The 22,983-nt window shown below is 38.8% G+C and overlaps 1 protein-coding gene across 5 annotated transcripts in view; it reads left to right on the plus strand.

Annotated features, from left to right (window-relative positions):
* Nucleotides 1–22,983, plus strand: part of MAGI3 (membrane associated guanylate kinase, WW and PDZ domain containing 3) — a 230,754-nt gene that overhangs the window by 183,870 nt on the left and 23,901 nt on the right. For 4 of the 5 annotated variants that reach the window (XM_031016887.2, XM_006728471.3, XM_006728472.3 and 1 more), the window contains 8 exons: nt 2,455–2,549; nt 8,084–8,272; nt 10,637–11,242; nt 12,473–12,504; nt 14,538–14,694; nt 16,839–16,930; nt 18,586–18,778; nt 21,021–21,209. In XM_031016887.2, the coding sequence (XP_030872747.1) occupies nt 2,455–2,549; nt 8,084–8,272; nt 10,637–11,242; nt 12,473–12,504; nt 14,538–14,694; nt 16,839–16,930; nt 18,586–18,778; nt 21,021–21,209 (1,553 nt within the window). The remainder of the gene's footprint in view (nt 1–2,454; nt 2,550–8,083; nt 8,273–10,636; nt 11,243–12,472; nt 12,505–14,537; nt 14,695–16,838; nt 16,931–18,585; nt 18,779–21,020; nt 21,210–22,983) is intronic. The other variant, XM_081815695.1, reaches the window with a different exon arrangement.

Genomic DNA, 22,983 nt, shown 5'->3' on the forward strand with positions numbered 1-22,983 from the left:
TCTTTGGCTGTCTCACTTTGTCAAACCAGATGGCACAACGATTGCCTTTGGCAGAGGTTTGGAGTAGTAGCACCAACTGCAATGGCACTTTTTCTTTGCAAGTGTTTATTTTCGGGCGTGAGATTCTGAAATGGATTAATTTATTTATTTTTTTTTTAAAGATTTTATTTGAGAGAGAGCACATGAGAGGGGGGAGGGTCAGAGGGAGAAGCAGACTCCCTGCTGAGCGGGGAGCCCGATGCGGGACTCGATCCCGGGACTCCAGGATCATGACCTGAGCTGAAGGCAGACGCTTAACTACTGAGCCACCCAGGCGCCCTGGATTAATTTATTTTTGAAAATAAAATTGTTCCAAAAATTTAATTGCAGGCCTTCTATAAGAATGCTTATATATTTAGAAATGTTGTCTTCTTGTATTGCATTAAATGTCTTGATGTGCTTAGGTTTCAGAGTCAAAATATACATCTGCTTGACTATCTCGAATTCGTCATGAAAGAATAAGGGTTTTGTTTGTGGAGGTGAATTTTTAAAATCCACCTATTATACACAAAATGTTAATGCAGATGGAATTCCAAGTTATATATCCTATATTGAGTCATGCTTCTTTGCTTCCCTTGTTTAATTTTTCCAGTAATCTGTGAGATTCTCCTGTCTTACTTCCCATAGCTAGTTATATGGAAAACAAAATCTCTTACATCTTAACAATATTGTGAATATAATGAGTAAATGAAAAGGAGAATGTTTTAAATTTTATGTTTTGTTTTGTGATTTGGGTAGCATTTTAATCTAAGTAGTTTAAGGTGACAGATGCAATTACTCCCTGCACTAAAATCTTACATTCTTTTGTCAAAGAATTTTCAGGAAAGAGATTACTCACTTGCAGACTTCTACTCTCCTCTCCCACACATTACGAAGAGTATAAATACAAATTACTGCTTTTTATGTTTTAATGCCTAGGTGGCAAAATGAGTCATTCCAACTGATGACGTTAAAGCGAGCCAGGGTTTATTCTAAACAGGTTTATTCTTTTCTAAGTGTCACTTTCTGGTGGTTTTATATTTTCAAGAATATGTAAAATGTCAGTACCTAATAAATGATGTTTAAAATGGTCCCTAAGTTAATACCAAAGATCTCCATTTTCCCAGAGGGTTTAACAGTTTAAAAGCTCCCCTTGGTAGGAAGCAGAAGCATACTTGAGTTTTAGTGAAATCGCAACCCAAAGAATTTCAAGTGGAACTTGCCATGTTTAGAATTCTGAAACTAAATAACTACATCTGTTGCAGAGTTAATAATGCTCTAGAAGCCTAAATGACATAGAGAAAACCAGCATTCATTGCCCTGACGGGTCCTTGCTACCCTCCTCCATCACCACCATTAATGTTCACAGATGGCCAAGTAATTATCCAAGTTGTATGACTATTTGTATGCAAATTGTTGCAATATTCAGCCTATCTAAAGGCAGTCATAATCTGAGATTCTCATGATTTGATGTTTAATTGTTGGTATTTGCTAATGTCACTTCTCCTTAAAATGGATTCTACTGGAAAATGCTATCAGTTGGCTGAAATATATTTGTACCATGGAAGTGCTAGAATGTAATTCCCATTGCTTCTGTATCAGAACCTATTTAAATAACTTTTGTTCAGTAGTTGCATTCTTAGCCAACTTCTCCTTTGACTGATTCGCCAGACCAACCAGTGCTCTGCTCCCTGGTGAAATATCCTGTTGCCCATCATGTATTGACTGTTAGCCAATTGCTCACCCTTGGTCTCCGCATGCTGTTCTGCTTTCCCTCACAGACTTGTGTGCTTTCCAAGGCAGTTGTGAATGCTCCCAAATCAGAAATACCAGTTAAATTTATATTATGATTACATAATTATTTTAATTATTATATAATTATGAAAAAAGTTGAGTGTGGAAGAGTTGCTCTACAATACAAATTGGTAAAAGCAAATCTCTTTCTTAGTTGTTCTGCTTAACTGATGTGGGTGAGTCAGTTGGAAAAATAATAGTAAAATTCAAGAAAGCTTCTATACTCAGATTTTTCCAAAAGCATCTTTACAGCTGCTTCATTTTAAAGAAACTTGAATTAAAATTCTCCTACCATTAACTGCCTTTTAGAAAATGAACTGATCCATTACCAACTGTTCTGATTGCATTAGATGTGAGGGCGTCTCCTACGGTTTTGAAAACTATTATTGGCTCCATTGGGTACCTCGATGCAGAAGCAATAGTGAATGCTTCAGCAGCTTTCACTTCTAGGCATCTTCCATGGGCCTTTCTTTAGTTGCCAAAAGTCCTTCCCCTACCATCTTTCAGCCTCTCTGAGTTCCATAGTCTAGAGATATATGTTTGCCCCTTAACCTACAGGGATGGAATGGTATAACAGTCTATTCAAAAATAATGTAACTCTTTCATCTTAAACTGAAATGCCTGTTTTTCTACATTTTACAGTCACCTTAACCAGAAAACCCAGTTTGAAAATCCAGTGGAGGAAGCCAAAAGGAAAAAGCAGTTAGGACAGGCTGATACTGGGTCTTCAAAACCAGGTAGAACATGTTCCTCAATCTTTTCTTCTAAGAATGCCTTGTGAAATTTATATACTGAATTAATGAAAATAAGTTTGAACTTTTTATTGTTGAGGTGTTGAGGTTCAACAGAGAATGTCTAATTTTGTCACTCTAAAGATAGGGAATAATCTTAATAAAACATCTAAACATTTTGAGAATACTGTGATTTTCCCATGCTGCTTAGATGGAAAGTGTGAAATTGTTGGCAAAAGGTATTAAATAGCTTTGTTATGGTCTTGAGGTTGTAACATAAAGATTGCATTGTTTCTCAGTGTTTCAGGCCAGGAGAGTCTGAGATCTCTAATCCATTATGAGTTTCTCCCAAGGTAATGCTTAGGTCTAATGTCTGTAACCATCCAGGGTTCTTTATTAACTGATTGGCATAAATCCACCATATTATTTGCCTGTATCATTGATTCTCAAGTGGGGTGGCAGGGCATCAGTAAATTCAGGATCATTTGGGGAATATTTTGAAAATACATAGGTCCTAACATTTTGATGAACCTAACCATGTGTATTTTGAAAAAGCTGCCCAGGAATTTCTTACATTCTGTTCATCACTTCCCATCTCTTCCCCCTCTTCTGTCTATTCCAATAACCAGGGTTCTGTCTATACGGTCATACTGTACTAATCAAGTAGACTCCTCACTTCTGTTGTCCATTAGAGAAGCACTTGTTTCTTATAGCTCTTCTTCAAAAGCATAGTCCTGTCACTTAAGTTTTGCATTTGATTTAGCAAGCATTTTTATTTAACAAATATTTTTGAGCACCTACTGTATGCCTAGTGCTCTGCCAGTCACATGATATTCAAAAACGATTAGGACTGAGAAAGGTCTTGCCCTCAAGAGTTCACATTCTGATGCAGGAAATTAATGGTTACCATATATGGTATTAGGTGCCATCCTCGGAGAGCAGTTAAATGTCCAGAGGGTGGAGCAGGTGTGAATCTCAAATGTGTAACCTTGGATGAGTTCCCAAAACTCTGTGCTTCTGTTTCTTCATCTATGAAATAGGAATAGGAATAGTATTTACCTCTTAAGGTGGTTTGGAGCATGCAAATTAATACGTGGAAAGTGCTTACAATGCTATCTGGCAAATGGTGGCCAATAAATACTAGCTTTCATTGTTATTAGTAGAGATGTACATGTTGTATTAATAGAAACGTATTAATAGGTGGCATAAAGGAGGGAGTGCTCACCTCTCCTTTGGTGGAGAAAGTCAAGGACACAGAGGAGCTTTCAAAGCAGAGGACACAGTAGAAGTGGATCTTAAAGTGTCAGGAAAAGTTAAATCAGATGGATGATAATTTTAGAGAAGCAAGAAGGCATGCCAGGTAGAAGGAACAGAATGTATAAAACCATAGGTGCATGAAAGGGTGGTCCAGGGCCCAGAGAACAGAGAGGAATGGCTAGAACATAGAGTATTTGTGGGGTAGTAATAAGAGATGAGGTTCTAGGGGGAGGCAGCCACTAGAAGGAGTGAGTATCAAAAAGAAGTTGAGTGTTTATGTCCCATGTTGCTGAAAAGTCCAGAAGGCAGAAATTGAAAAATATACACTGAGGTTGACAATGTGGAGGTCATTTGCAAAAGCAAATGGAAAAGAAGTAAAAATGCAGTAGAATGGAGAGGGAATGGTGGGTGACGAAGTAGAGATGGGGTACAGTCAACGGTTTTGATAGCTTTGATTGAAAGAGGGTAGACAGAGGACACTAAGTGGAGAGAAACATGAATCCCCCCTGCAAATAAGGAAACTGAGACTTTAGTAAAGAGAAGCCTTTTGCTCAAAATCATAGTGAGTGTCAAGCCAGAATTTGCACTTAGTTTTACTGAGTTTAAATTCAGAGTTCTTCGTATTATAACATATAGTTCCTGAATGCCCATGTCTTCATGAAACATATCAAGGGAGATCTTCTCTCCCTCACTAAACTCTAAGCCCCTTGAGGGCGGGGAGCGTGTGTGTGTGTGTGTGTGCGTGTGTGTGTGTGTGTGTGTTATTAATTTGGATAACCAGGCACTCTCCTGTGAGCTGGGCATTAAAAGGAGAATAATGACTCAGCCTTTTTCTTTCAGGAGCTCACAATTTAGGCAGGGAAATAGACACCTAATTTTAGTACAGTATGATAGCAGACATAACAAAGGAGAGAGTTGGAACAAAGGAGAGAGAAATTAAATCTGGCTGTGGAGAGGGCAAGAAAAACTTCCTAGAAGTGATAGAAGTTATGCTAGTTCTTGAAGAATGATGGCTACCATTTATTGAGATACTGGGTCAGGTACTTGATTGGATGTGTCATACACATCATCTTATCTAAGACTCAAAATATCTCTGCAAGGTTATTAATATTATGGTCCCCACTCAGATGCCTCCATGGCATCTGGTTAACAGTCATTGGATGCATCCATTCTAAGGAGATGCTTGCCACAAGGACAGGAGTACTCAAGTTTCTGAGCCAGGATGTATGTGTTTGTGCTCATCTACATTTATTGAGCACTTACTGTTTGTCAGGCCCTGTTGCCTGTGCTTTCGATGCTTGACCTAGTTTAATCCCTGTAACAATCCCATGAATTAGGTACTATTATCCCTATTTTATAGATAGAGAAACTGAGACTTTAAAAGTTCTAATAACATTCTAAGATCACTCAACTAAATCCCACAGCTTGGATTTAAAATCAGGTATTTTAGAATCAAAGACAGTTTCTTTGTGCTTTTCTTATTCTTCCTTTTCTGTGTTTAATTCTGATAAGACCTAATTCTGACCAATTTCTCATTAGCTTGGGCTGTTTTATTAATACTTTGCAAAATTAGGTATTAGCCAAAACTCCCCTTCCCCCTTTGAACATCTGGATCTCATCCATCATATGCCGATTTTCTAGTTCCGCCCTCAGGAGCCAGTCTTATTCCAGCATTCACGAGGACCAGAGTGTGAGATAGCTCACCAGAAGTATCACAATATTTGAAGTATCACAATTAAAAATGAGAAAGGTACATTTCATCAGATTTTGTCCTCAATTGCCTACGTACACGGTCATTAAGCAGATGGTCTTGTCCACAACCTGGTAGGCGACCCCAGTGGGCAGTCGTAATCAATTTACACAACTGAACGGGCTTTGAATGTGGCAAATAATTTTTTAAGTAATATTTGTTCAGAGACTGGTGGCTAGTTGGAATGTCAGAGGCTCAACAAGAGCTCAGCTCAGCAGTACACAGAGAAATCACCAGGAGCAGGCTGGCTGGCCAAGCTCTGAGAGGCCTCCCAAAATAGTGTCTACGCTGGTCAATGCACTACCGTCTGGAATCTAGTCCTCCACTTTGAGAAGCCCAAAATAGCTGATTTTCTTTTCTTTTCTTTTTCTTTTTCTCTTCTCTTCTCTTTCTTTCTTTATTTTCCTTCCTTCCTTCCTTCCTTCCTTCCTTCCTTCCTTTTCTTCCTTCCTTCCTTCCTTCCTTTCCTTCCTTCCTTCCTTCCTTCTTTCCTTCCTTCCTTCCTTCCTTCCTTCCTTCCTTCCTTCCTTCCTTCCTTCCTTCTTGCCTGCCTGCCTGCCTGCCTTTATTTATTTATTTCTTTATTTCGTGTCAAGTGCTTTTATTTATAAGAGATCAGCAAAACTGGGAAGAATAGGTCAAATAAAGTAGACCTACTCCCACCGCAAGCCTGCCTTTGTCAGTATCTTCAGGTCATCCCTGCCTCTTGAGGGAACTGTTTACACTGCTCAGTCCCTGCCGCCATATGGGGCAGCCCCAAAGATGACTCCTTTCTAACTGGCAACAGGCTTTAACGTGTGCCTCTCAGAACCCTTCGCCACGAGGGCCAGCAGCAGCTATACACAGATAACTCTGGGCTCGATACTAGTGCTGAGGGTGAGCTCTGTATGAAACACGTCACCTGTGTTGGTTGAAGTCACTAGGGAAATGAGTGCCAAAACCACGGCGAGATACCACTCATGCCCACTAGAGCGGCTAGAACCGGGGAGCATGCAGTAACCGGCGTGGGCCACACCACGGAGAAATCAGAGCCCTCATAGATGCCGGTGGAAATGTGAAATGGTGCAGCCTCTTTGGAAAAGTGTGGCAGTTTTTCGACACGTTAAACAGTTACTGTAGGTTTATTGGTAACTGCTGCCCTTCCAGTCCTAGTATGTACAGAAGAGGAATGACAATGTATGTCCACGCAAAACCTTGTACATGAACGGTCATAGCAGCATCACTCGTAACAGCCAAAAAGTGGAAACAACCCAGCTGTCCGTTAACTGAAAAATGGATAAGTAAAATGCGTATGTCCCTACAGTGGAATATTACTTGGCATTAAAAGGAATAAAGTACTCACACATCCTAAAACACAGATGAACCTCAAAAACATGATGCTCGGTGAAAGAAATCATTCAAAAGACCACATATTCCATGACTCCATTTATATGAAATATCCAGATTGGGCAGAGCTGTAGACAAAAAGTAGCTTAGTGATTGCCTAACACTAGGGTGTATGAGTGCAGGTGAGGGAGAAATGGGGAGTGGCTAACGGGCGTGGGGATTTCGGGGCAGGGGGTTCCTAAAATTAAGTGATGGTTGCACAACATTGACTTGTACACTTTGAGTGGCTCAGTTATCATATGTGATAATATCTCAATAAAACTATTAAATATTTGGCAGCAAATGTTAGACCATCTTTTTAAAAGTTAATTTAAACAATGCTTTTTGTACGTTATTAATCGCACAATTAGATCTTTTCACGGTTCTCAAAAGTGCCCTAATGCAGCCAGAGAGGAAAGGAGAGGAAAGAGAAGGAGTTGTAAAAATTCATTATTTGCAAATATGGATCACTTTCAGTTTTAGGATCATCTGAGGAAACCTCTAAAAACAGGCTTTTCAGTAGAGCTGTGTTTGCTTTCTTCCCAAAGTATTCACTGAACACGACGAGTAAAAGGGAAAGAAACATGAAGCTATTTACTGATAGTTCAGGAATTCATGCCTTCATCAGATACAAACTGAAGGCTGCGGAAAGCCTGAGTTGTGAATTTTAAAAAGTTCTCAGTATATCTCAGTATATTCTTTTCCATAAGCGTGTGACAGTTGCCTTCATCCTCCCAGAATAGTGTTTTTCTCAAGTAGAGCTCAGTAGATGCTTATTTAAATGAAATGTACAGCTGAATGGTGTCCAAGACCTTCAGGAATTTAATAATAAAGGTGGTCCCGCGAGTGCATCATTTTGACTTCATATGAAGGACTCTTTGGGTTGAGAAAAAGTACGAACAAAGTAACGAGGGGGTGATAAAGTAGGTGCTTTTACCTTTCAAATAACATAGAGGAGGCCTATAAGAGACACCTGCATCATTGGCTAAGTTTTTTTTAATAGTTTATGAATTTAAATTCTGTTTAATTACACTAGATTCTTCTCTATTGTGCTTCCCTTTATGGTTTGTTATATTTAAGTCATATAGATTCTCTTAAAGGTTGACTTTGAGGGCCATGTTCATTGTTTTTATTTTTGTTCTCAAACGCATTTCTCATTTTGGTACAGATATGGAAAAATCCCACTTTACTCGAGATCCCTCCCAGCTGAAGGGCATTCTTATTCGAGCGTCATTGAAGAAAAGCACAATGGGATTTGGTTTTACCATTATTGGTGGAGATAGGCCTGATGAGTTTTTACAAGTAAAAAATGTGCTGAAAGATGGTCCTGCAGCTCAGGATGGGAAAATTGCACCAGGTAATGAATTTCTCAGAAAGATTTGAAGAGCAGTGATGCTGTAATAAGAACTACAGTGATGATGACTGACAACATAATAAAAAAATTAATTAATTAATTAAATTTAAAAAAGAACTACGGTGAAAAGGTTTAGTTTACATATATATTTATAAAACTGATATATAATAAATATGTATTTATGTATATAATAACTATATATACATATCCATATCACTTATATAGAGAGAGAGAGAACTAGATTACACTACCGGGGAGGGAGATTCCTGTATTAAAATAGTTTATCCTCTAAATTCAATGCATACTAGTTTTGAGGAGAGCCATTTTTTATAAGAGTACGGCTAGAGAAAGCATATTAAATGTATTGATTTTTTTGAGTAATTTGTATCATCTCGAGATAACTCCTCGAGTGTGCTAAGATAAAGATTGATTAATCATCTCAGAGAATTGTTTGGTAGTTTTTCTTCGATGATGTAGGGTACTTTGGGAGCAATCTAACATGGACCTATAATCTTTCTTGAAAAATGACCCATTGCAATGTTTATGGTGATAGCGAACGAATGATGTCCCCCAGTTTTTTTCCCCAGTTTTGTTTTGTTTGATTTGGTTTGGTTTGGTTTTTGCTTCCTCAGTCTTACTGTGGTTGTTAGTAAAATTAAACTCCTATGTTAAGAATTATAAACATGAAATTACCATTTTTAGAGAGCCATATAAATCTGTCCTTTTTATAGTTTTCCCTAAGTCTTGGTAATTGTTAGGTATTTTTATATGGCTGACAGTTTTTAGGGCTGAGGGGGTTAACGGAAGTTCAAGAATGGCTACAGTTATGGGGGAGGCTTGAGCACTTTTTCCTAGGAGGATGTTACTATGCCACTAAAGGTCGCTTCTTAGACCGTTTGCTAATGCAAATGTGTCCTCCCATTTGGACGATTCAGCTGCCATGGTATTTTTGATGGCACATATCAACTTATTTTCATTTAGGATATGGCATCTCTCATATTATGCTTTCCCACTTAAGACTTAAAACAAGACTTAAAACACGAAGCTTAAAACAAGAGACTTAAGACTTAAAACGAGAAAAGTTAAAATAATCAAAAGTTATAAGGAAAATTATTTGCGCTCTTCTTTATGACTTTGTAAGATTAACAAACTAGAGAGTAAAATTACTAGTAAAAATTTTTAAGCTCTCAGTTTCGACTTTTTTTTTTTTTTTAACATTTTGTCCACAAAACACATTCGGTACCTGTTGAATGTGCTGTCAGGGTTTCATAATATAGATGCAGATTTGTCTAAAACTGATGTCTGATTTGCATAGCAATACAATACTTCCATGGGAATTAACTTTTACTAGGGGAGGGAAAGTCTAGACTTTGTTTCTTATTAGTCTGATTTCTGTGTCATCTTAGATTATGAAACGCATTTCTGCACACTTTAGTGTTTGTTTTTAAATACCATTTATGTTGATTTTTTTCAGGCCCACATGCAATCAGAACAAATTAAAGCACCTTTATTTGGCAATAACCTTTTAAATAATCATATTCAAATAAAAGCAGCAAACAGATGAGACATTAGAGGGCAGGTTTTTAAAGTTAAGGCTGCATTAAAAAAATTCACCACTGATGAATGTCAAATAATAATGATTCTGCCACAAAGTGTCGTAATAATGTAAAATCAGGAAAGCAAAACCAACTTCTACAAGAATTCGTTTAGTTGACTTTTCAGTCTTAATACATTCTTTGCTTGTGTTGGATTCTCTTGTTGCTTGTTTCTCCTTTTGAAATCTGAAATTACAATAAATTGAAAATCTCTACGATTAAGAAAGATGTCAAAGGAACAACGTCACATTATTCTAATCTTCAGCCTTACATTCTTCAAACTAGAATGAATTTTTAAGTACCCTGTAATTACTGGCCTCTTAAAATCAAGAAATAGAAGGTGGTATTGAAAGATCGCCTGTTTGTACAAGTAGCTGATGGAGTTATTTGCTCCTCTTCTATGTACTGAATACCTGCTGCCACGAACCTGGCTTTGTGTGGCCGCCTAGGTATGACTCAGAGGATATACTAACAATGACAGTATGAATTCAGTTTTTTTTTTTTTCAAATGGTTCCCTTGAGCTTGAGGTCATCACTCTTTGCTGCAAGGATAATTAAGGTTTCATACATTTATATTCTTTTTAGAGAAGAACCACAGAAGGGAGAATGACGTGTCTGTGTTCAAAATCTATCTTTTCAGCAGTTGATGAATAGTAAGAGGTTTCCAGAATTCAAAGTTAGATGATAAATTTATTTTTGTCCCACCCTACCCCAACAAAACATTAACTTACTTGGTGGTTTTAATATTTTTAATACGATTATGTCTTAACAGGTGATGTTATTGTAGACATCAATGGCAGCTGTGTCCTTGGTCACACCCATGCAGATGTTGTCCAGATGTTTCAATTGGTACCTGTCAATCAGTATGTCAACCTCACCCTATGCCGTGGTTATCCACTTCCTGATGACAATGAAGATCCTGTTGTGGACATTGTTGCTGCTACTCCTGTCATCAATGGACAGTCATTAACCAAGGGAGAGACTTGCATGAATACTCAGGATTTTAAGTCAGGAGCAGTGGTCCTGGACCAGAATGGAAAGCCAGGACCCACCTTGATCGGTGACCGTCTCAATGGGCCATCGGATCCAAGCGAGCAGCGAGCATCCCTGGCATCATCGGGCAGCTCCCAGCCCGAACTAGTGACTATCCCTCTGATTAAGGGCCCTAAAGGCTTTGGGTTTGCAATTGCTGACAGCCCAACAGGACAGAAGGTCAAAATGATATTGGATAGTCAGTGGTGTCAAGGCCTCCAGAAAGGGGATATAATTAAGGAAATTTACCATCAAAATGTGCAGAATTTAACACATCTCCAAGTGGTAGAGGTGCTAAAGCAATTTCCAATAGGTGCAGATGTACCATTGCTTATCTTAAGAGGAGGTGAGTAAAAGCACAAGGAAAAATCTTCATTGTTCATGCATTTGTATCTGTTAATCGTCCTTCCTTCCAGGGCAGAATCTCTTTTTCCCCAGCAGACTTAGCTGGTAATTAGTGTGCCTTTTCCTTAGGGTTCTGACTGCTTCCATAAGCAGTATCTTTTGCAGCAGTTTTTTTAGTCATTAGTGGTCTCGTTTGTGTCCATTATGGATTTTCTTCCCTCTATATTCTTTTTAAAATCTGATTTATGGCTTTTGTGATTAGAGAGAGTCACAGTATTGTGCTTCTTCACATGAAATATATCCTCTTAATTTCATTTTCTCTGTTGATGGCAGTAATAGAAATTGACGCTTTCCACCGGTGGTTCTTCATCTGGGCCTCTGTGATGTGCTGAGGATGTTTTGAAAGAGCTAGCATCTCTGTGAATAAGCAAAATGTTAGATGGTGTGCAGTCGCTCTGTAAACCAATCATGGTAGTTTGTGCTCACGAAGCTTTTCTCTGAAGCTTTAGTCTCTGTCCATAAATGTTAATTAAACCCCACGGTCCTCGTGTGAGAGAAATACAATTTTTATTTTCCAGGGTCATCAGCTGACTTGAGCTGCTCGCAGACATAAATCCAGGTCCAAGGACTAATCATAAAGTTGCATTTTGATGGGCTTTCTTAAATCCCTACCTATGAATGACTAGTATTTTAAAGAATAAAATTTAGCCCTTCACGGTTCTCTCTCTGGCTTTTAGTTTTCATTTTTGAGGCAGATGAGCAGTTTAACTTCATTGGGGTATTTTTCACTTTTCTCATTTCTTTGAACTATTTTTGTTTCTTCTCTGGGTGGTATGGTAGAATGTGCTCAGAGTAAGGGGAGGATCTCTTTATGAGTGCTGGAGAGTTATCCAGGATTCCAGCACCTTTAACAAAGAGACCAGAGTTTGGTGTCACACAGGCGTAATGCCATTTTCCTGCCTTGCTACCTGTTCTATGGTATGAGGAAGTGATGTAATCTGTTTGAGTCTTCATTGACCTGATCTATAAAGTGGTAGTAATGCTTATGCCTTAGGACTGTCGCAAAAATGAGGTGAGATAATACATGTACAATGCCTGGCACACAGCGGGTGTTGGCCATAGAACTTACTAGCCTACTAAAAGTCGGAGCTAGTTTTATCATAAACATGAGCAGTATTTGTGATCTGGAAATGCTTCCTCTGTTTTTAAAATTTGGCTCATTTTTTTTAAGGTCCTCCTTCACCAACTAAAACTGCCAAAATGGTGAGTATACAGTGGTCCTCACATGCTTCTTCCCAACACAGCAAGAGCGATACGGTGTCCCCCTCCGTAAGAGCAGCGCTCTGTGGTGGTGATTATCCACTGGGAGAAGTGAGAAGGCATCCTGCCCTGGGCTTGTGTCAGAAACTCTGGGGAAACATGTGAGGTAGAGAGGAGGCGTGCTTTCCTGGTTAAGTATTTCTACCGAATGCTAGCTGTCCATACTGCCAGCAGCCCTGTCCTCTAAATGGTAAAGCGTGAAGACACCGAAGTGCCCACCTCGAAGTCCTTCTGCTTTCTTTGTGTTTCAGAGGAGCAAGGGTAAGGAAGTGGCTACACGTTAGGGCAGAGAGTAAAACCTGTGACATCTCCCTGACGCCCAAAGAGAAGGAGCGGTAGAGTCACATCATTTCCTGGGGACATTAAATACCCACACTGAGATAACCCTCTCACAATGGACAGCACAAGACTTTCTAGAATAACTGTGGCCTCTGTGCTCAATTTGCTTGTTATCAAAGTGATAGGCTGTCAGACTTGTAACAGTGTTTTCTTCGGCATTCTTCTGAATAACTGAGTAGCCTATTTAAGGACCTGTATAGCAAATAAGATCTAAAAAAGGGTACAGCAAACAGTGCCAGGAAAGAAAGTGGGCTGGGGCGACGTGTAGCTGCCAGAATATCCACAATTACGTGGGTCTGGCTATAAAGACAATTATATATACAATCCTAATTTAGTTCTAGTTTGCTTGATTGGGAGTCTGTCATCTCACAATGGAAAGATGGGCTTCCATAACCATCCACCATAGGCTATTAAAGGAAAGACCAACCGATATAAAATGGGTGAATTCTTTCTAATCCACCCAGTAGGATCCTCTACAAATTTGCTGTCTTATGGCTCAACAGGAAAGAAACATTCTGCACTTGTATAGACTTACAACCAGTGTGAACAGAAATACTTTTTTGCCTACGTAGTTAAAATTGCACTGTGTTTTTCTACGTTTCTCTGGTTCCTCTGGTCATTGTTTTTAACTCCCGTGCTACCGTTCTATTTCATAATGGACGCCAGTGCAGCCGTGGTGACCCTAATGTTTTATTACCAGTGACCTCGCGCTGCTCTGACAGAACCCTAGGACATGTCAGGGAGAGAGGAGGAGGCTGCTCTCGTCTTCCTGCCACCTGATGGGGTCTGGGTCAGTGACTCTGGGACAGCACGTTGCAGTGACCGTCCTCACCCCACTCCCTCCTGCATCCTAGTCCACATTTATTGTTTTATCACAGACATCCCTAATCTGCCTCCCCCGGCAAGAATGCAGAAGAACAGGCTCTTCTCAAAACCGTATTTATTTTCTCAGGCTGTTCATTGGATCCTTTTTTTTTTTTCTTTTCAAATTTTATTAAATCATTTTGCCTGGCTATTATTTCGGGAAAGAATGGGAAAAATACAAACATAATGCCCCTGGTTGCCCTTACCAGATTGTCCCGCACAATTGTGCGCTCTTCCTTCATGTATTTGAATTGGCCATGTGGGGTTTTCATAGTGTCCTCTTTATAGCCCGCATTAGAGGTAACACTTCCTACTCCATTTTCTGAGCAGGAATGGCATCTCAGACATCTGCACTGGGAATTAAATTGAGTGAGTGGGGAGGTGGGGCGGATCAAAAGCTTCACGAGGCTGTTCACTTGGGGCCCCCCTCTTGCCACACGCTGCCGCCCTGGGTTATGTCCTTGCCCATCTTCTTCGCAAAGTCCGTTTGTGTCTTGGGGGTGGAGGAAAGGGCAAGATCGTGTAAACTTAGGACTAATTCAGGCCCTTCGGTTGACGGCAGTATAAATCTTTTCTAATTTAAGTTAAATATGTTTTAACCAAGGACACACAGCTATGAAGGTAAATTCCTACAAGACTTTGCAGTGGCTTTGACCCTGCCATACCCCTCCCCACCTGTCATCAGTTGACACATCTGGTTCACACAATAGTTTTATGAACTAATCGACCATCTGGTTTTCTAAAATACTAAGTAAGGCCCTTTTCCATTTCAGAAAACAGACAAAAAGGAAAATTCAGGAAGTTTGGAGGCCATAAATGAGCCCATTCCCCAGCCTATGCCTTTTCCACCCAGCATTATCAGGTCAGGATCCCCGAAATTGGATCCTTCTGAGGTCTACCTGAAATCGAAGACTTTATATGAAGATAAACGTAAGTAGCTGTGGAATATTTCAGGACAGCATGTGACAAAATCAATTTGAATTTTCTGAAAAACTGGGACCTTTCCATCTTTCAAAACCATATTGAAAAGTTATTCCTTCATCCCCATTTTCATATAACTCTGGGCTTCTTCCATTTCTATTCAACATTCATTCATCCATTTTTTTTCAAAACCAGGGATTAAGTGCCTACTATCTTCCTAACACCATAGTAGGTGTTAGGACTATAGAGATAAATAGGTTCCACAGGCTCTGTGCCCAAAAAGATGATTAACCCTAAATGGAAAAGACAAATATGTAATCAAAGAAGTGTGTATAAATAAGTCCAAATGAGCCTCACAGGGATCCAAAGGAGGAGATGGTTAATTTTACCACTGGGGGTGGTAGGAAGTGTCAGATCCTGCTTCACGTAGGAAGTTAAGCCGGAACCACATCTTCAAAGATGAAGAGGTGTTTATGAGACAGAGAAAAAGGGAAGGAAAGCAGGAGTAACCTTTGCACATTGACCTTGCACGGCCCGAGTTCTGCAAGTAGCCCAGTTCGGCTGGGTGCATTTGGCACAGGAAACCAGAGCGGAGAGCAGGGACAAGCAGGCTGAAGAAGGTGGGCGAGGCCGTTCTGAGGAAGCGGGAATCCATCATAGAAAGTATGGAGAGCCTTGGAATGGTTTGTAGGGATGATCATCTTGGACTTGCGTTTCAGAGAGATTCTCCTGGCGGGAGGAAGAGGGATGGTAAATCAGAGGGTGTGCAGCCTGAGGAGGAAACCAGAGTAGACCGCTCAGAGGAGCCCAGCTGAGAGGTGATGAGCAGAGAGCATGCAGAAGACAGAAATTCAGTTTTGTGCTAATTTACTTAAAATGATAAATCTTTTCCAAAGTAATATTGCAGCTTACGTAGGCTTAATTTTTTTAAATTAATTTGTTTCTGAGAAATAGATCTAAATCTACCTTGGAAACTCTGTACACAGGTGGAAATATGTATAATCGACTTCATAGTTATTTAACCAGTTCCAGATCTTTATCTTGATAGGCCCAGGCCATATTCAGAAAGATGAAAACCAGATGCAAACACAGCAAAGCAATAATTTAAATTAATAGCACTATGGGGAATCCCTTTCTTCTGATTTGCCATTGATAGCCTGATATATTCTTAGTATTGGTAGAAACTACTCAGCCCCTTTAGGCTGCACCCATAAAGTAACTGAGTTGAGTTCCAGAGTCTTCTATCCCTAAAGTTCTGTAATTCTAATAGGAATCATTTCTCAAGAGACTGCTTCTAAGGAACATTATCAGGATTTACCCCATACGGTATCTCAGGTTTTATGTAGTTCCTCAACATGTTTCCAGCAAAGACTTCTTGCTTGTGAATAACATCAATATTTTCTTGAAGGTCAAATTATTTTAGTTGTGAAGTAGATTTTCTGGACTTAATATTCTGATGAATGTGACCTGCCCTTGGGGGACAGAATGGGGGGGGGTGAAGAGCCTGGACCCTAGAAATCAAGTTGGCTCGAAATCTCAGCTCTGCCATTTACTTGCTGCCTGACACTGGGCCACTTATCTAGGCCTCAGTTTCCACAGCTAGAAAATGGGGCTGATGATAGGTGTTAGCGATCATTATTTTCTTTTAAAATAATACCCGTTTGCAAAATTAGGCTAAGCGAATATGGAATGCTTTTCAAAAACAAAGGTATTAGTTTAGGAGTAGAATTAAGGCATTTTATGGGCTCTCTTTTCCTAGGATTTGTCCAAATGTTAATTTAGATAATTTCTACCTATCAGATATCAAACTTAAATTGGATGATTCTGTATTTAATATCACAACATTGATTTGAAAGCATTAGGACTTAATGGCAGCATAATGGAAGTGGGGGTAAATGTTTCTGAGCAATCTCAATACAAACTTTTGTTTAGAGCTGAAAACAAAGATTTAGGATTGGAACCTTTTTTTGTACTAGTATGTAGTGGTATGTTCTTGTGTAAGTTTTCACCTACAAGAAAGTTCTGAGGTTATAGTTTATTGAACTCTGTAATATCCTACTAAATAATTGCATTGTTTTATTGTAATCCTTTTTAAATAAATCAAAGTATTTTGTTTTACTTATTTATTTGTATATTTTTCTGGTTTTCCTTAGCACCAAACACCAAGGACTTGGATGTTTTTCTTCGGAAACAGGAGTCGGGGTTTGGCTTCCGGGTACTGGGAGGAGAGGGACCGGACCAGTCTGTAAGTTCACATACTTCGGAATTTGGCCGTTCCTATGAACTTTTAGGGGCTATTTGGTAGAATATGGTGATTTTGTTCTTTTTTTTTTTTTTTTTAAGATTTTGATTTCTCTAAGCATCTCATGAATGAGAGGAAGAACTGCATTTCTATTAGTGTGATGGTCTCCCAGTTACCTTGGTGTGGCTGAGGCTAGAACTGAATATGTCCACTGTAAATTGGGCAGTAATTAATTTCTGTCTTTCTCTACGTGCCTACAGCTTATTTTCAATTTTTATTTCCCTTTGCCTTTGTTAAATTTTAAGACCTTTGCCTTCTCTAAGAAAGAAGCATCCTGTTTACCACCATCGGTCTGTCCTTTGAATGCTCCATAAACAGGTGGCATGAGCCTTTGCATATTCTGTCACTTACTCTTATTAATGGGTTGACATTTTCATGCTCAGTACTTTGCGTGCCATTTCATCCGCTATACCTAGGAAAATATGAAATAATTGATATTTCTGTTCAGAAAGCATAAGGGTTATGTTTGTAAAGCATTTAAAATGCAGAACTTCGTACACAATTCTCACATAAAGTTGAGAGAACAAATGTAATGGCTTCTATTTTTAAGTTTTGCCCTTAGTCTGAATGACAGAGAAGTAATGTACTTTGTAGAGTTGGAGAACATATTTAAGTTTTTTCTGTGTGATATAAGAAAGACATTATTATCATGCTTGGAAGATAGGTGAGTAACAATAACCTTTTAAAATGACAGGCTTCTTTCTATTTCTGGATAGAATAGTTGATTTATGTATTATAAATATGTTCTAATTAGCCATATTGGCTATAGTTAAAACAATTATAAGAGACAAATAAAGCTCAAGGCAGGTCAGCTTATACAGGGCAATTGTTCTTGGTGGAAGACATGATTTTGTTTTAATGCTTCCTATTTTGTTGGTACATAGAGTGGTGACTAAGACATTTTCAGAATTTATATCAAACAACTTGGGAGAAACCCTTCTCTTAAATGTCAGGTTTTAGCAGCTCTGAAACTAGCCCGAACATTCAGGATTCCCTAATAACAGGATTCTAATTGCCGGCAAGCAAAATGAGCCAGATCTGTTTACCTCGATGTAAGTGGACTTCAGGCCACTCTGTTCCCCCGAGATATATCTACTGCTTTGAGATTTAGGAACAAGAAATGTTTCTGCGTTGTATATACTGAATTTCCACTAGTAACCGTATGTAATGGGAGTTTCTTGAGAATTATCCCAATTGCGGTGAACGGTGTGTAGAAAACCTTTGCTGATGCATTCAATACACTTTTTGTACTTTTTAGTAGCTATTCCACAGAACTGCATTTTCTGAATTCAGTGTCTTTTGTTGTATTGCTAAAAGTGATAGTGGCAGTTTTTAAGTTATTGAACAGCTTTGCATTTTCCACCTTGTGTCTACGCATCCCTGAAGATCCAGAAGGGATCATGTAGTGTGGTGATGTGAAGTGCCCTTTTAGAGAATGGTCACTTTCTAAGATACTACCTTTCTCAAACGTTCATAGTTGAACTGCAAAAATACGTTGGTTTGCGTAGTACTGGGTCAGGAAGTCTTTAACTTAGTTAAGGGTCGTAGTAGATCTTAGTTGACTGTAGAGACCAACCTACACTTTGTTTTCTTATCAGATCTACATCGGGGCCATCATTCCTCTGGGCGCAGCGGAGAAAGATGGTCGGCTCCGTGCAGCTGACGAGCTGATGTGCATTGATGGGATTCCCGTGAAAGGGAAGTCTCACAAACAAGTCTTGGATCTCATGACAACGGCGGCTCGAAATGGCCACGTGCTATTAACTGTCAGAAGAAAGATCTTCTATGGTGGTATGTGAGCCTGTTCCCGCTTTATAGGTTAATCAAGAAACAAAGAGACTTAGGCCGTTTTCTATATGGTTTTGCAGGTATTTTAGTATGTTTCCTGGTGTATCAGATAAGCCATTTGGTGTGATCCAGAGCCTCATCATGGAAGGCCATTTAAGGTCAAAAGGATCCAGAAATAATACTACTACTAAATTTGGGCCTCTGTATTAAGACTATATTAACGTATTGACAGATTTTGCCAAGGTTATTGTAGGCGGGAATATCAAGTTAAAGTCTGTTTTCTTAAAAACAAATACAGTTTTTTAGTCATACCAAGAGATCCCTTGAGCTGAATATAAAAAAACTTTGGATCCTGATGAATTGCCAAGTATTCAAAAGGGCAGAATGTTTCTATTTGAGAATTTTTAATATAATGTCATTTCACATTAAAAAATAAAAACATTTATTGAGTGCTTCACTCTGTCTGAGACATACCGATTCTTTTATTTAGTCTTTACAACACTAGGCTGTAAATACTGTCATTATTCAGTTTTACAGTTACCCACAGAATGGTTGAGAGACACATAACTGATGAGTAGTAGGGCCAGGGATTAAAACAGGGAGTTTAATTGTAGAGCCCAGGGTCTAAACCATTACATGAGGCTGTGAATACATTTTTCTCATCAATAGCTTTGTGAATATTACACCAGAATTTTTAGAAGTGAATTCTTGCCACTTTAAGATTTTTAAAAGACGACCCTGTAGCACAAGAGTGTAAGCCTCATCGAGGTAGGGATATTTATGCATTTAGTTAACTGCTGTATCCCCCACACATAGAACAGTGCCTGCCCAGCACAGAGTGGACATCAACGAATGTTTGTTGACTTGATGAATACTTGCATTACTCTTAAAAATGAGGCACGGTGTTTTTGATTGCAGCATCCAAAGGAAAGGCCTGCCTGTTTCCCTAAGTATCAGGCATTTAGAGACTCAGATTTAATGCAGCGTTGGTTGTGTTGGAGACAGAACATAACCACATGCAGTAAAAAATGTTGTACAGCCAGAGGCTGGCTCTCTCCCAGAAAGCATCATGAAGAAGTTTCGTAGTAGTTTGGTATTACTGGAGGCATTTAGCTAATTCATTATAACCACGCATTATACAAAAACAAAACAAAACAAAACCTTTATTTTTCATTAATGATTGGATGTTGGGCCGCACTTTGTTGAAATTCTAAAACATAATCTCAGAATCATGTAGATTTTGAGCCAAAAGAGCACTTAGAAGTGGGTATTCCTCAGGGGCGGCGTATTTTGTTAATGATGGCTCGGATCAAATTATGGCACGAAATTTGCCTGTTTTTTTTTTAATCAGTTAGGACTAACTTGTGTTATTCTTTCTTGAATTCTGATGTCATACTTGAATAAGAAAAAAAGGTATAAGTTAATTCTCCATTTGCTGGGGATTCCTATGACCTATTCTACGCCTAGGAGAATTGGCTGTTCATGTGGACAGCTTGTCATATGCTGGATGGCGTAGGCGGAGGGCTGCTGATGGTCAGCGCATCTGGTATCATCAATCCGGAAGATTGCAGCTGTAAAACACATTCTAACTTCTCAACCAGTGAGGGGCAGCACTTCTGCCCTGGTGCAGTGACCCCAGCATCACATTATTCAGTTTTATTATATATATATATATATATATATATATATATATATATATATAAATATAATATTATATTTATAATATATAATATAAATATATTATATATTATATTTATAATATGAAAATAATATAATTTATTGTATATATATTTTATATTTTATATATTACATATATAAAATATATATAACCTTCGTCCTGCACTAAGTTATATTTAACATTGATTTTAAAAGGAAGTGTACTGGGTCAGTTTTCATTACCAACTTTTGTTAAAATTACTGGTCAGAATCCTGCTGGAATTAAGACAATTTCAAGAAGAATTGGTTTGCCATGAACTGTCATGGAAGCTTCGAAAAGCTTCCTTTAAAATGAGAAGACCTACCATTCTTCCAGTTACACACTGGCAGAGTATTGAAGTTGTCAGACCCACTGATGCAGCCCACAGCTGCGCCCGATGATGTCCAGAGCTCACGTGGGGGGATTGCTTCTCTAGGCTATAGGTTATTCGAATCTACATTTTCCTGTGAGAGGCTTAGCGCAGAAACACTTTAGTTAACAAAAATTATGGTGTTCCAGAAATATCAGAATTGTTCATGTTTATTATAGAGAAACAACCTGAGGATGACAGCTCTCAAGCCTTCCTTTCAACACAGAATGGCTCGCCCCGCCTGAACCGAGCAGAGGTCCCAGCCAGGCCTGCTCCGCAGGAGGCCTATGATGTAGTCTTGCACCGAAAGGAAAATGAAGGATTTGGCTTTGTCATCCTCACCTCCAAAAACAAACCACCTCCAGGAGGTAAGGGCTGCCATATCCTACTGTCCCTGCAATTTCAGTTTTCTGAGTCTCCCAGTGGGCTTCGTGAAACTAATTAGGAATTATGTATAAATTGCCTTCGACACTTCTCTTTTTACGAACGATGAATATTTTCTTTATTTTCAAAACCAGGTAGTCTGAATCTGAACTTCCAGGCCTCAGGTTTAGCTATCATCTCAGATTCCATAACATCAGTCTTAGCGGCTCCGTTTGCACCCAGATTATACCATGGCAGGATATGGGGGGGCGTGCCCGATGAGATTCAGCAAAAGGACAATGCTGAGTTTTTTCGAATAAGGAGGCATAGGTTTTTGGTTTTTTTCTTTTTTATTAGGAGAAACTGCGTATGCAGAAATGAATTAAATGCTAGAAGTAGTTGAGAAGAAGCAAAACAGATTAATAGAAAAATCTTGACCCAAATATGTCTTAAATAGTCCTTTTGTGTTTAATCATAATTGCCACATTCCAGCTATAAAGGAACCTTCTTAAATGACAAGAGGCATTTTTATCTTTTATAGATGCGTCAGTGAAAGGTAAAAATTTTGTCAGAACTTTAAGCATTAATCTAAATATCCTGAACCCAGTTTAACAGAATACTGTCACCTGGGAAGGATGAGTGTATGTATTATTAATTCCTTCAACAAAGGAGGACTTACCTCTAGTCTGTTCAGGGCTGTTACAGTCCAGCAAATTAAATATTTGTCTTGCCTTTATGTTTCTAAGAAATAATCATCTTTAAATATAATTATAACATCCAAGACGAACCATGAGAGACGATGGACTCTGAGAAACAAACTGAGGGTTCTAGAGGGGAGGGGGGTGGGGGGATGGGTTAGCCTGGTGATGGGTATTAAGGAGGGCACGTTCTGCATGGAGCACTGGGTGTTATGCACAAACAATGAATCATGGAACACTACATCTAAAACTAATGATGTAATGTATGGGGATTAACATAACAATAAAAAACTAAAAATAAATAAATAAATATAATTATAAGATCCAAATGAATGTAAGATGAGAACCAGAAAATTGAGATTGATCTATCATACTTCTCTGGTGACTTTATTTTTCCAAGTCAAATGGTAAACATCTTTGACCACAGGAAAATGTGCGCTTGCCTTTGCCAGTGGATTTGATTATATCCCGAGTAGTGAGATCCTCTTAGACTAGAGGGTCACTAAAATCTTAGAAAAAGAAGAAAACCCTTGCAGGAGTGTCGGAAGCCAAACCAGTTTGCAAAAATCTTGCTAAAATTAATGCAAGTGTGTGAAGGAAGAAGATTCTGTGACATGGATGAGTTATTACTCTAGTATCAGGTCACTGCTCATGGATACTAGTTTCCATTTTCCAAAAGCAGTTGCTATGGTAACACTTGGAACTGGAACTGTCACTGATGCTCTGAGGATGATTATGTGGCCTGTGTTGGAAAAATGAAAGAAAGCAGGTTTTTGGTGGATTTTGTATTAAAGCTTTGGAAATCAGTATTTCCCAAACCAGGTAACCATTTTAGATAACCATATCTTTATTCTCATGCCATCCAAGAATCCCATGCATTCAGATTAACAAGAACAGTGCAAGATTATTACTCAGTGTGAGAGATGCTAGCCGCTTTTTATACTGAAGAGACTCCTTTTCTAGGACTGCTGAAATTAGGGGAGAGTCTAGGGCCTACCATAAAACAAAGCAATATAGAGGAATTCAGTAAAATAAGTTGCATTACTTATATAGGTTTAACATTTTTATATTATTCATTTAT

This window comes from Leptonychotes weddellii, chromosome 4, assembly GCF_054177405.1.
Source record: "Leptonychotes weddellii isolate Sample4059 chromosome 4, ASM5417740v2, whole genome shotgun sequence".
Taxonomy (NCBI): Eukaryota; Metazoa; Chordata; class Mammalia; order Carnivora; family Phocidae; genus Leptonychotes; species Leptonychotes weddellii.